The 14,134-nt window shown below is 35.7% G+C and overlaps 2 protein-coding genes across 2 annotated transcripts in view; both read left to right on the top strand.

The window, feature by feature from the left end:
* Positions 1-4,295, top strand: part of LOC143233068 (nephrin-like) — a 73,304-nt gene extending 69,009 nt beyond the window's left edge. The window contains 3 exon segments of the mRNA XM_076468950.1: positions 83-369; positions 2,240-2,416; positions 4,144-4,295. Coding sequence (XP_076325065.1) covers positions 83-276 — 194 coding nt within the window. The 3' untranslated portion in view covers positions 277-369; positions 2,240-2,416; positions 4,144-4,295.
* A 122-nt stretch (positions 4,296-4,417) lies between these two features.
* Positions 4,418-13,566, top strand: LOC143222299 (uncharacterized). The gene is made up of 4 exons (XM_076448642.1): positions 4,418-4,429; positions 7,981-8,053; positions 12,114-12,208; positions 13,254-13,566. The coding sequence occupies exons 1-4, from the start codon at positions 4,427-4,429 to the stop codon at positions 13,473-13,475; spliced, it is 393 nt and encodes a 130-aa protein (XP_076304757.1). The 5' UTR covers positions 4,418-4,426; the 3' UTR covers positions 13,476-13,566.
* The last annotated feature ends 568 nt before the right edge of the window (positions 13,567-14,134 follow it).

Raw genomic sequence — 14,134 nt, 5'->3', positions numbered from 1 at the left:
TTCACTCTACTGTTTTCAGGCTCACTGTGTACACATGTGTTTTAAAGTAATTTGAAAGTGTAACTGGGTTAATATCCTGCAGGCAAACCGGATCCCCCTGAGAATGTACGTGTGCTCAACGCTACCGAGGATTCGATAGACTTGGGATGGATTCCAGGTTTTAATGGTGGGAGCAAACAGGAGTTTCAAATTCGATATCACGAACGTAATTCGGAGAAGCACAAATTCACCCAGTTCCTACCAGAAAGCTCTGTTTTGTGTCTATTAAGGGACTAAAACCACAGTCCGAATACCAGTTCCAGGTGGTGGCCCGAAATAGATTTGGGGAAAGTAATTACACTGACGTCATTGCAACGACAAGAACCTTGGGTAAGATTTCCCATCGTGCACGTTTCGTTTGCATAAATTGATTGACGTACACTAAATGTTAAATATGTTTTTTGCAAACTGTTAATTTCATATTTTTTGTACAGTTATTTTACGTGTGTTTTACACTCTGTGATCTCGATGTTGTCCAACTGACGTAGAACTGTTTTCCTCGCGGTAAACACAGCAGATGTGGCTTTGCTCTGAAACAAACTAATGTAAAACTTTCTGAAGAATGTAAACCAGTAAATTTCGGACTTCAACCAGTTTACTCAAATGAACTTAGTTTGAGAAAGGAGTAACCTGATGAGATATCTCTGTTTTGTACTTTCAACAAATGACAAAAATGTCCAGTTCTTAAATTCAGCTTAAATTTTACCTCTATGGTAAATGTTGCTACGATATTACAGACCGTTGAGCAGGTTATACTGAAACGATTTTGAATATGCAAATCAGCTTGTCATGTCTCGAACTCAACCGATATAAAGTCAAAGTGGAACGGCATGCATCAGAAATAAACTTCGACATTTTTTTTTTGCTTTTCATAAGTAGTGTTATATTATCGAATTAGATCCTCTCGAGAGAGGTATATGACAGTTCTTTTTGATTAAAGTATTTATGTATGTTCGGATAAACGATTTAGAATTTCCAAGACGTAAGAATTCCTTGCACTTCATGCTATATGAAGATAAAGGTAAAAAACGAATCATCTTGGAGAACCAGGACCATCCAGAAAGAGATGTGCAATAAGTCGTATCAGAGTCCTGGTAAAAAAAAAATTGCGGTATCTTTTAGCATGTGATAATCGACAAACATAAAGGTCCATAACAAAAAAAACATCGACGTGCTAGAGACAACTGAACATAATTTAAAAAAAAAAATCTCTCTTTGGCAAAAGCTATACAAGTCACGTGTGCGAAAGATACTTTCACGACATATACAGAAAAGTAAAACTGACTCTAGACAACTGTATGTAGAGTGGCAATAAATTGTGATACTCCACGTACGAAAGTTCTAATAACTGTAACAAGTCCCAGGTCTCATGTCATTTGCTTCTGGTTAATGGTTGGCAAAATTTTCCAAAAGTTGTACACAACATACTGATAAACTTTTTAAAGCAACTCAAAGTCAGTACTGGATACTATGCCATTGGCAATTCATTGATCAGGAGAATGGTTACAAGACGATTTTTTTTTACCATCAGATCGATGTTTTGGACTCTTTTTGTACCACACTAAAGTACTGACTAAAGTGGTACAAAGAATTTGTGAGGCAACAAGGTCAACAGGTATTCATGGTGTTTCATACGAAACACTGTGAATCTATGTTGAAATAACTGTTGTCCTCATAAATGAGATGGATTATGGAAAGCAGTCAGAGGGAATGGTGACCTTGATACATGACCGTGTTACAACGGAGCTTTTGCTATTGTCATTATGTACGGTCGTCAGACACAACATGAATGGGCTTAATTATATGGGCTATAAAGATGTGGCGAGGCCTTAAATTTGTGTCAGTATAACGTAACGACCCTCTGAACAGCTATTAATGTGACTTGAACACTATAGATATTGGTTTAGAACATTGAAGTAACCAGAAATATCAAATAAAATTTTAATAAACCCAATAAATAAACTGATAAATCATATAATCCCTTGTGTTCGATTATTGTTTGAACGTTACTAACAAGAATTCCGTGTTTATTATAGCAAATAAACATTTCATTTATTTGCGTTTTGTTTATCGCTACTATACTGAACAACATTTCGTCTTCTTAATAATATATTTCTAGAGTGTATAGAAATTTCTTCAAGTCAAACATTTCAGTTAATTTACACCACTCGAGATAATTTTCTTAATCAAATGTGTTTAGATACGTCCGTATTAAATACATCGAGGATTATGGTCAGTTCCACTGACGAAGACAGCAATAGTTACTCCAGTCCCTTGATAATAGTAGGAATTACTTCAAGCCTATGTTTAGTTTTCCTGAACTTTATTTTCGTCGTATTCCTTCTTAAGAAAAGAAAACGCAACCAAGAAAACCAAGGTTTGTTTTTGTCTACTCAGTACAATGTTAAAATAATGTGAAAACTTGATACTGTACACAGACTATATTTCAAATTAATCTCTGAAACTTTTTAGAATGGACAGCAACTGCCTGTTGTGGAGACACAAGTGTAGAGGACGACGTTTTGAAAGTCTTTTGTCTTCAGGTCAGTGTATGTGTGTGTGTGAGGAGGAATACTTGGTAGGTATTTAGGTTAAATTATCCTTTCGTTCTCCAAATGTCGAACGAAAAATAACCAGGGGCTGTCAGAAACTATTGTTTCTCTTCAGTTCACACTAGGCAAGAGTAAATTAGGCAAATGATTACGGAGATAATTAAGAGAATTGGAGTGGCATGTTAGTTATTTATCCAGAGCGATAGTCACGAATGACCTCGGAGTTGACAGATTATTGTATTTAATTGAGGAGCGTCGGGAAGAGCTGAGAAGCAGTTTCGCCGTGTGTGTTTGTAGGTGTTGTCGGTCTTTTATAGTGTCCTGGTGGTTTGTGGAGCGTGTTCTGATTGGAGAAAGATTTCCTATAGATTCAACCTATGGCTGCCTTTGTTTGACTCTGAAAGGAAATCTTTCGTCCAATCAAAAACGGTGATAATCCAACCAATCGTAACACGTTCTCTACAATCCACCAGGACACCATAAAAGACCGACAACACCTACACACACACACTCGCACTCATTCACCGATATTTCAACAATCACAAACCACTCAATAAAACACATAATTATAAATATGGTGCATATATGTTTGTTTATATATGGTAGTGTTTTGTATTTCTTTTTCAGCTCCGGGTACAAGATAGGTAGAACATTCGGCGTCTGTCCTGTGAAAGTGAGTTTTCTAGGGGCACTCTCGTTACCCCCCCCCCTTAACAAATTCTAAGGCACTTGGATTTATAGATCCCAGCCACTCCATGGCCCTAATCACAGGATGTTCCACTGGTTGATTTGGAGTTGGTCTTCGGCTTGCTTCTTTTCTGCCGACAGACTCAGGACTTGTCCACTTCCTTTTTGAGGCTTTTGTCTCTCTCTCCTTTCTCACCCGTCATGTTTAAACTGCCTCACCTCACTTCATTGCCTCAAACCCAAATTAAAATACAGGAAAACTCTCACGTACAGATAAATAAACTTCCACGAGCAGGGACGAAGGTGAACCACAACGTTCCTGAACACCCCTATTAGGGGAGATAATTCCTCAGACTTCTCTGTCTCTAAACTGAACCCCTGTCAAGTTTTCGTTTCGTTTCACACACACACTGACCTGAAGACGAAAGGCGGAAGACTTTCTAAACGTCATCCTCTATACTTGTGTCTCCACAACAGGCAGTTGCCGTCCATCTTACAAAGTTTCAGTATGAACATTCTGCCTGAACAATCTATCAAATAAATTAATATCTAATTGGACCTCTATCAGTCGCTACAAAATTCATTGAACGTATTCCTCTGAACGCAGAGGAAATATGTAATATTTGTTCCCAGATTCATTTCCAATAGTCGTTGAATCGTTTATAATGTCCAATTTTCGGAAACACCTATTAGTGTTATTAATAGTGTAATACAATGTTTCTTTTAAGCATAATACACGGGCATGGTTGTTTAATCTGTTACCATATTTTGAAGAAAAAACTTTTTTATTGTTGTTGTTTAATACGTGAAATATTGAACAATTATGTGTTTTCATTGGTTGGTTTTATTGTTAATACATTTCAAGGAAATGCCACATCTGAGAGAAAAACACTTGAAATGTACAGTCACAAGAAATATCAAGATAAAACAAACGGGGATGCTCTATATTCAGTTCATTGTGATAACAGTGAAATCAAACATGATGTCAAGTTCAGAGAGGTATCCAATAAGAGAATGGTAAGTTAGAAGGAAGAAATATCCAATAAAGATAAGTTGGATCAGAGAAGTATCCAATAAGAGAAAGGTAAGTTAGAAGGAAGAAATATCCAATAAAGATAAGTTGGATCAGAGAAGTATCCAATAAGAGAATGGTAAGTTAGCAGGAAGAAATATCCAATAAAGATAAGTCGGGTCATGATAAACATGATGCTAAAATACAAGAGAGGAAACTTTATTGTGTTTCTATCAGTTAAGATAACACTAATTAGTGTTTTTGATTATTAAGTTTCTTTTCTTCTCAGAGTATGTTTCCTAAGTCAAATACACTGGATGAACTATCTACGCTCTGACCACCACGATGAGTCAAGCCCCGGGTTTTAAAGTTTTAAGTTCTTGAACTAAGTTACCGCAAATCAATTGGCGAAAACTTCTCAGAGTTCCTCTAATACCAGTATATTTTAATTGTTATACACTGTGTAAAGGAATAGTTAAATAGTGCTTTGTCATAAAGGGCAAATTATACAATTTAATGCACTGTAGTAAAATTTAAATAATGTTATTCACTAAAGCTAGTGCTGTAATTTTGTATCACGTTCTAGGAGGTATTATGTAACACTACTACTAATTTTTGATAGACTCCCGAAGGTACGGATCCAAGACTATGGATATCTTTTGTTAGATATATTGATATATTTGCGAATCAGGTGTTTTGTTAGCATTCTATATTTTATGATTCTTTGCAATTCCCATTTCCAACTATCATTTTATCTGTTGTACTTTTTTGAGCTTTCGAATATATTTTTGTAAGAAATGTGAAACTATTGTTTGTTTGTTTTTTTTAATTTCGCGCAAAGCTACTCGAGAACAATCTGCGCTAGCCGACCCTAAGGGAAGGCAACTAATCATCACCACCCACCGCCAACTCTTGGGCTAGTATTTACGAACGATTAGTGGGATTGACAGTCACGTTATAACGCCCCCAGGGCTGAAAGGGCGAGCATGATCGGTGCGACCGGGATTCGAACCCTTGACTCTCAGATTACGAGTCGAACGCCTTAACCAAAAATAAAACTTAAAAATAACCATTCATTGTTTATTCTTTCTCCACATTTATTGGTATTTACATAAAGATGGTTTTCACCCAACCAAATATGATATTTTATCCATATATCGATGTGAAACTTCATCTATCTGACAGTTTTTTGTTGTTGTTTTTTTTATCAAACACATCATAATATTTTTTGTGTGTACTCCTTTTGTTGTGTGGGTGAAACTGAAATAGTTCATTTGTCTCTATATTCAACTTACGATAAAATTCTAGTCCACTTAATGACAATAAGAGCATTTTATTTCTAGTATTAAAACTTCCACTATAATTTACATAGTGAATTAACGTTAGGCTTAACTCTAAATCGTCAGTCACTTGCTATTTTCCTTGTACATTCGGTATTTATTCTCTCTGCAGTACTTTGTTCAAAACACAAACTCAAAATCCATAAAACTGAAGAAAATAGACAGACTCGTTAATGCAGTAACCAGTCGATCAATATATCGTATTATTTCTTGAACTTAAAGCTCTAGAACTTAAACCGTTTCAAGAACTAAAGATAGGGTTAACACTTCTAACAGGCACTTCTAATTCTCTTGTACATGTGGTGCCCTCGTATCTCTAGTATTTATTAAAACATAAATTACAAACTAATACAAACCGACTGACAAACTCTTTAACTCAGTATTTAAGGTACCACAGTAACAGAACCATTAACAGATAAAATACTCTGATATAAATGGCGCTTTATGTCGATTTGTATACGATGTAAAGGGGTTGTGGTCGAGTTTTTTTCTTCACCAATCAAGGCATGTTATTCTCTACAACATGGTTTTCCTTCACCAAATAAGGAATCAAAATAATACACAGAACTTCTCTTAATTTCCCAACCTAAATCTTTGTTTGGTTTGAAATTCGCGAGGGCTATCTGCCCCAGCTGTCCCTCATTTAGATGGAAAGCGCTAGTCATCATCACCCACAGCCAACTCTTGGGCTACTCTTTTACCAACGAATAGTGGGATTGACTGTCACATTATAACGCACCACAAGGCTGAAATGGTATGTTTGATGTGGATTCGAACCCGCAACACTCAGCTTGCGAGTCGAGTGCCCTAACCACCAGGCCAGGCCGGGCCGCCTAACCTAAAACAAATAATTTTCTCCAATATCTAAATCATAAGTTGAAGTAATATCCTTAAAATATAGAAAAAAATGCGCAAAATAACAAATCTAATAAAGTGTTATTTCTAATTACTGTGCACAATATTTTTACGACAAATAAGCATTTTTAAAAACCCCAAACTTCCTCTGAAAATATAATTCAGCAGCTTCTTGTGTAAGAATATACCAAAACGTTACTTATCAAGAAATACATTAGATGCAGGTTAAATATTTCTTGGTTTGTTTCATGATTTTCTCACCAGGGCTATCTCTACATAACTGTCCACAATTTTCATCTCAACTCTGACCGAGAAGTGGAATTTCCAGTTATCCCGAATGTGCTTTTACGACAAGAAACAGCGACTTCTCAGTTTCATAGTCGATTTGTTTGTTTTGTTTGAATTTCGCACAAAGCTACTCGAAGGCTAGCTGCACTAGCCGTTTCTAATTTAGCAGTGTAAGACTAGAGGGAAGGCAGCTAGTCATCACCACCCACCGCCAACTCTTGGGCTACTCTTTTTCCAACGAATAGTGGGATTGACCGTCACATTATAACGCCCCCACGGCTGAAAGGGCGAGCATGTTTGGCGCGACGGGGATGCGAACCTGCGATCCTCAGATTACGAGTCGCACGCCTTAACACACTTGGCCATGCCGGGCCGAAGTGTTTTATAGTCGAAGCAAGCTAACTACAAGGCCTGCCCCAAACCAAACCTATATTTGGTTTAGTTATTCTTGACCACAGAGCTTTACAATTGGCTATCGGTGTTCCCCCCCCCCATCACGAGTATTGAAACTTCGTTTTAGCGAAGTGAAGCTACAGACTTACCGTTTAACTACCTGGGGGGGATCCATAAAGAGGGGGAAGTCAATTATATAACAGAAATATCATAATAACATTTACGTTTTTTGAGGAATGTTGTACGATTCAAATCATTGGACTATTTAGATATCGATTACACATACATTGCTCCACATTAGAGGAAAAAGTTTTTATTTGAGATAACTGATTGGAAAATATAAAAAATGTGATTTATTTTATTTAAAAAATTCTTTACCCTTAAAACTTTAGTTCATATTAAAATTGAACGGTAATGTTTTTCGACTAAGAAAGCAATCATTATAAAAGTACTAAGGACTTTCTGTTGTATAAATATCCTTCAAACAATTTACTTTATTATAAATTGTCAAAAACTTGATAAAAACGTGTTCTTTTTTGGAATTATACGTTTAAAAATAAGCAAAGTCCAAAAGCCTTATTTATCTCATACAGAATATACAATAATACACGCACATTTAAATCCTGAAAGAAACTCTGCACAGATCGCCAGATCCATTAATAAGATTAGATTTTCTTGTTGTGTCGGTGTTTTTTATGTGATTTAAAACAACAACGCAAAACATTGAAAACAGGCTTAGCTCATATGATTAATCATATTTCATGTACTGCGTACGAAGTTAGATATTGATATATTCTATTTATTTTTCGTGCAGAATAAAGAAGGACAGATTGAGGAAAGCAAAACCCCAAGTAGTAACGAACCCCATGGAGACCCAGCAGAAGATGGTAAGAAATTCTTTGAAGTTAAAGGAATTACAAATATTTATTTTTTTAGGTATTAGTTTGGAATTAATACATGCATTTCGCTCAAAGCTATTCGAGGGCTATTTACGCTAACTGTCCCTAATTTAGCAGCGTAAGACTAGAGAGAAGGCAGCTAGTCATCGCCACTCACCGCCAACTCTGGGGGTACTCTTTTACCAACGAATAGTGGGATTGATCACATTATAACGTCCCCACGGCTGAAAGGGCGAGCATGTTTGGTGTGACGGGGATTCGAACCTTGTTTGTTTGTTTTTTAATTTCACGCAAAGCTATTCGAGAGCTATCTGCGCTAGCCGTCCCTAATTCAGCAGTGTAAGACTAGAGGGAAGGCAGCTAGTCATCACCGCCAACCACCAACTCGTGGGCTACTCTTTTACCAACGAATAGTGGGACTGATCATCACATTATAACGACCCCACGGCTGAAAGGGCGAGCATGTTTGGTGTGACCAGGATTCGAACCCGCGATCCTCGGATTACGAGCCGATTGCCTTAACCACCTGGCCATGCCCGGGCCCACATAGTTTGGTTCCTTGAATTTACTGCCTGTGTTGTGGGGGCAATATTAGGGTAAAATAAATCCTTGATATTCTGGGTGTCTACTTGTACGTTACCCCTAGTTCACCCAGTATTCAAAATATTTATAATAATATTTATGACAGTATCGGTGTCTTAATAAAGCTGTTCATATATCTTGCCATTAATCCAATCACGTAGTTAATTACAACTCGTATAGAATACAGCCTTAAGCCTTGCAATCATGTTTTAACACGAGTTTCATTTTTCAATGTGACGGCTTTGTGGTAAATCAGACTCGTTGTCCTGATTCATGACTATAATAAATATCGGATTTATTTTTGTCTAGTTATGAACATGACAAAAGTTTTATTAAGATTTTCTTCTCAGGTCCATTTCTCTATCAATGTGTAAAATATATTCACCTGGTTCAACTGGTTTTGAAACCAGTTGTCAATAACCACACATAATGTAATATATACATATAGAAAGATAGATAGATAGATACAAGATTACTTAAACTGATTTCATGTTTGGGCTCTAATTAAATGTCGTGTTTTCTTTCTTTACTCAATTGTAATAAGTTACTTCATGCAATAAATATGTTAAGAAACAAGCTTTTGGGTCGTCATGCAACCTTATATGCACTGCGAACCCTTGTGTCTGTCCAAGCGCTCATCTGTTTGGTATTTTTGATAATACTGCTTTCCACGTTGGGGCCCGGCATGGCCAGGTGGTTAAGCCACTCGACTCGTCATCCAAGGGTCACGGGTTGGAATCCTCGTCAAATCAAACATGCTCGTCCTTTCAGGCGTGGGAGCGTTATAATGTTAGTGAATCCCATTATTCGTTGTTAAAAGGGTAGCCCAAGAGTTTGCGATGGGTGGTAATGACTAGCTGCCTTCCCTCTAGTCTTGCACTACTAAGTTAGGTATGACTAGCGCAGATAGCCCTGGAGTAGCTTTGCGCGAAATTCAAAAACCAAAAACCCAAACCTTTCCATGTCCAATAAACATAACTGATACAAATACAAGTTCCGACACAGATTATGCAAGCACGTTACTAACAAATGAAATATCCCTTCAAAAACTACTCGATGCAATAAAAAACACAAAAAACAAATCTTCAGGTGAAGATGAAATACAAGCTATCCTTCTAAAAAAGGGCACTCCGAAATTGTTTGACCACCTAAATTCACTTTTTAACTTATCTCTATCCTCAGGATACATCCCAGTTTCTTGGAAGCTTGCAAATATATTAATGTTCCATAAGGAAGGAAAGCCAGCAAATAAACCTAATAGCTACCGACCAATCAGCCTGACCAGCTGTGTAGGCAAAATTCTTGAAAGAATAATCAGTAATAGACTCTCCACATTCTTGGAGATAACATCAAAATTACCAAAAGAACAAAATGGATTCAGGAAATTTAGACAAACGACAGATCACCTAATCAGATTAACTGAAACCATAATAGATAGCTTCAATAAAAAAGAATGTACTGTCGCTTGCTTCCTTGATATCGAGAAAGCATTCGACACTGTTTGGCACGATGGTCTAATGTTCCGAATGAATGGAATGGAACTACCGCGAGGAATTATTCGCTGGTTATATAACTTTTTGTAAAATAGAAAGTGTAGAGTAAATGTTGAAGGAACATTTTCTGAATACTTTACTCCTGAAGCTGGTGTCCCTCAGGGAGGGGTGGTTAGCCCTAAACTCTTCATCATGTATGTAAACAATATGCCACTGAGGGATCCAAATCATGGATTCTCTTCACAGTTCGCAGATGACGTGGCAGTCTGGAAAAGTGCCGCAACACCCACGATAGCAGCCACTAACATACAACCGCAACTAAATAGAATAAGTGAATACTGTCAAAAATATAGAATAAAAATAAACACAGCAAAAACACAACTCGTAGTCTTTACGAAATTCACAAAACACAAAAAACAACAGCCAGAACTATATATGAATGGCACACTACTTCAGACTGCCCCATCGGCAAAACTTTTAGGTCTGACCTATGATTCAAAACTAACTTGGATCAATCATGTGAACGAAATTAAAAATAAAGTCTGGCGAAGAACTAACTATGCTAGGAGTCTAACTGGTAAAAACAGTGGAGCATCTACAGATAACTTACTAAAAATCTATAAAACATATATTAGACCTGTAATAAATTATGCAGCTCCAGCATGGATAACTGTAAGCAATAAAATAATTAAAACCAAACTTCAAACAATACAAAACACACTCCTAACAACTGCATACAGAGTTCCAAGAACTATATCATCTCAGTTCATTCACAAATACTCGAACATACCAACCGAACCAGATAGACTCCTACATATTACAATAATGTACTTTAATAAGAATTGGATGAAAAACGAATTACTATGTAAACTAGACAGGTACCTCATACATGATGAAGCTAGTCCTAAATATCTCTCCCCAGTTAACTTATATTTTAAATATAAAAATAAATAAAAAAGAAAAAATATATATATAACTTTAAAATAATAAAAATAAAAATATAAAATAATAATAATAATACATATATTTATATATGTATATAATTTTTATTATTAAACAATAAAAAAATGCCACCAACAAACTTGACATTCTGCTGACAGAATAAAATAATCACTCTATACGAGTCACAATACATGGACATTGCCCTGAAAAGGATCAAAATAATATTCAGTTCTACAGTTACAAATACCAATCCATCATGAACATAAGTACGGGGAGGAGGAAGAGGTCACAGAGAACTTGACCCTCCAGGGTATGAACTTTTCTTACCCAAACACCGACAGGCATTCCTTCCACGTTGCACTTGAAAAGCTGCGCACGCAGGCAAAGCTCAATACTGAGTTTCGAAATGACGTGACAACAGGCACGCATAATGTTGATGGCTAATTTTATTTCAAAAGCAGGATATTCTACATTAAATTATTAGGAACCAATCACGCAATCGTTAATTTATCAAAATGTCACGTAACTTAAAGTATAACAATGTAGGTTTACTGTAAGTTGAATGGTTCTTAGCATGACTGAAATACTTAACAATTACATTTACTGTTAGATGGTAACTCAGAGAAAGCATCACAATTAACTTCATTTTAATATCATGATATGATTTAAATTGATAGCTATAAATAAACTTTCCCGTTATTGGGTTCCGGAAACGAGTAATTTTGCTTGTGAATAATAAAATGAAGCATAGAAACTTCAACAGCAGGTTTTATTAAGCGTTAATACAGCAGCTTACTGCCTTACATATATTCATTCATATGATTTATATAGAAAGCAATTAGCATTAGTTTTTTCTACCCAGTAGTAACAATTAGCTTTAGTTTTTTCTATTGGATATTCACTTGGATATTTATATGAATTCGGCATAGATGTGTCAAAATAAAATTGTCTGTGAACATTTTATTAATTTGTGAAGTAATGTTAGTATGCAATAAAAATAACTTTTGTATTTTATGAATTCCGTAATCAAGGAAACAGAGCTTCCAATGAAACTGGCGAGGACTGTCCGGATATTTTAAAGAACCCTGGATTATCAAACATAGTAAACTGTGAATCACCGAAACGAGTGAGTTAATTATCATAAACTAGTGTTACGTATTTTCGTATTGAGATTTCAAACAGCTGGAAATTTGAATTTAAAAGTGAAGTGAATGTAGATTTGTATCAAGCTTATTATATTTGCCAAAAAGATAAACTCTGTATTATTCTTAACACGAATGTATTTTAATATACAAACAATAACGTAATTTATAACAACATTTATCACAGTAATGATTTATATACAAAAGTTTTACAAATAATACTGAATGTTCTATCTGGAATGTTGAATCGACGGTTAGCTATGAGCGAATTAATTCTAGGTTGATTGATACATAGGTATACTTTAATTGAAGGGAAGCTAGCTAGCTCTGTTCTTGGTTGGCTTCACGCCGGTTACGAGATACTTTTCACTGAGGAAGGAATTCATAAAAAATTCGTTAAAATTATTTTTCTCGATATTAAAATTAAAGTTTCAGAGAGATAAAATGTCAGGCGCAGTCCGTTCTTTGGTTTGTCACCTGTTACTGGATTGGAAGACTTCCATGTCTCTTCACACTGGACTATGTGTAGTGATGATTTAGATAGCTTTGTTTGTGTGTGCATGTGTTTCGGTTGTCTTTCATTCACCGAAAATTATTATTTTTCAATATTTATTTAATATATATATTATATTAATATATATAATATTTAATATATAATAGCATAAATCTTTTTTTTAATTTCTATGAAATATTTTGTATGACATATAACATTTACCTTCAACAATAGAATTTTAAATGTCAGGGATAAAGGTAAAAAGATATTGTTTAAGCTCTACTTTCTTTTGCTTGTGTGTTAGAGAGTAAAACGTATACGCAGCATTGGTGACGTGTGTGTGATAAGAAGCTAAAATTATTTTAGCAACACTGACGACCCGTATAATTTAGATATTTTGTGTTAGGTAAAGGATAACAAAGATAATTCATCAAATCTTCTTCGGCGTTTTGCTTACTGTTCTTTTCAAACGACGTTCTCTGAAACGAAACGAATTTGGAAACGGCTTCTTTTTTAAGAAAGTGTATTGTCTATAGGAATACAACACCATCTTCATGAATAGTGGAAGTCTCCAAAGGACAGCTTCGTCTACTGTTGGAACATGCAACGTTCTGTATCCTGCTTCTACTACGACGACCAAAAGCAGTCAAGTTCATGCTGGGAAGGAATACACTGTCCAGTCTGGTGACATTGCACTGCATACGTCATCCAAGCCCCAGAAATACGTTGTCGGTAAAGTAGGGGTTCACGTAGTATGACTTCAGACCAGTTCCATGAAGAACAAGCTTGAATCTTAAAGAATCATCCTGATGTAATTTCAAGTACAATAAAAATAACAAGACCCAAACGGATATATTTATCTCTGTGTATGTTCTGTACCAAATACGTTCAAAATTAATATCTTCTTTCGTGTAACAATCGCACGGTTACGTTGTTGCTAAACCTCTTGGCCCTGTCACGAGAAGTGTGGCCTATCACATGGCTGCAACTGGAAAATCGGATATAGTTAATACAAATAAACTGAGCTGTATTTTTGTTGTTGTACACGTGCACGTTTCAATTATTGTATGAATATCGTAAATGAAGAAAGAATAAAGTTCCGAAACGTGGTATCTCTTTCTTATCAGTACACCTACTGCTGAGAAACATCACATCACATCACCATTTGGGGTTTGTTTTGTTTTTTTTTATTAAAGGAAAACAAATAAAAATATATAAAGTAGTGGGGGTCTTGTAGCTGTTAGATAAATACACGTATCCATTAATGATGTTACTTCAGTGTTTGAAATAATCAAAATCCTGTTCGTATCAAGTAAAAAAAAAATCATAATTACAACAATTATTGCTGTAATTTTATACTAAAAAGAAACGATGCGAAATGCTACTCGCACGTGACTGCTAATGCTATAGGTATAAT

Source organism: Tachypleus tridentatus, chromosome 1 (genome assembly GCF_004210375.1).
Source record: "Tachypleus tridentatus isolate NWPU-2018 chromosome 1, ASM421037v1, whole genome shotgun sequence".
Lineage (NCBI taxonomy): Eukaryota > Metazoa > Arthropoda > Merostomata > Xiphosura > Limulidae > Tachypleus > Tachypleus tridentatus.
The sequence above is the reverse complement of the archived record's forward strand: the minus strand, read 5'-3'. Positions and strand labels throughout refer to the sequence as shown.

Bases quoted from the DNA above. Each gene is read 5' to 3' on its own strand.
- LOC143222299 (XM_076448642.1), top strand. The intron at 8,054-12,113 runs GTAAGAAATTCT...TCCGTAATCAAG, and splicing joins TGGAGACCCAGCAGAAGATG to GAAACAGAGCTTCCAATGAA. The intron at 12,209-13,253 runs GTGAGTTAATTA...TATTGTCTATAG, and splicing joins ACTGTGAATCACCGAAACGA to GAATACAACACCATCTTCAT.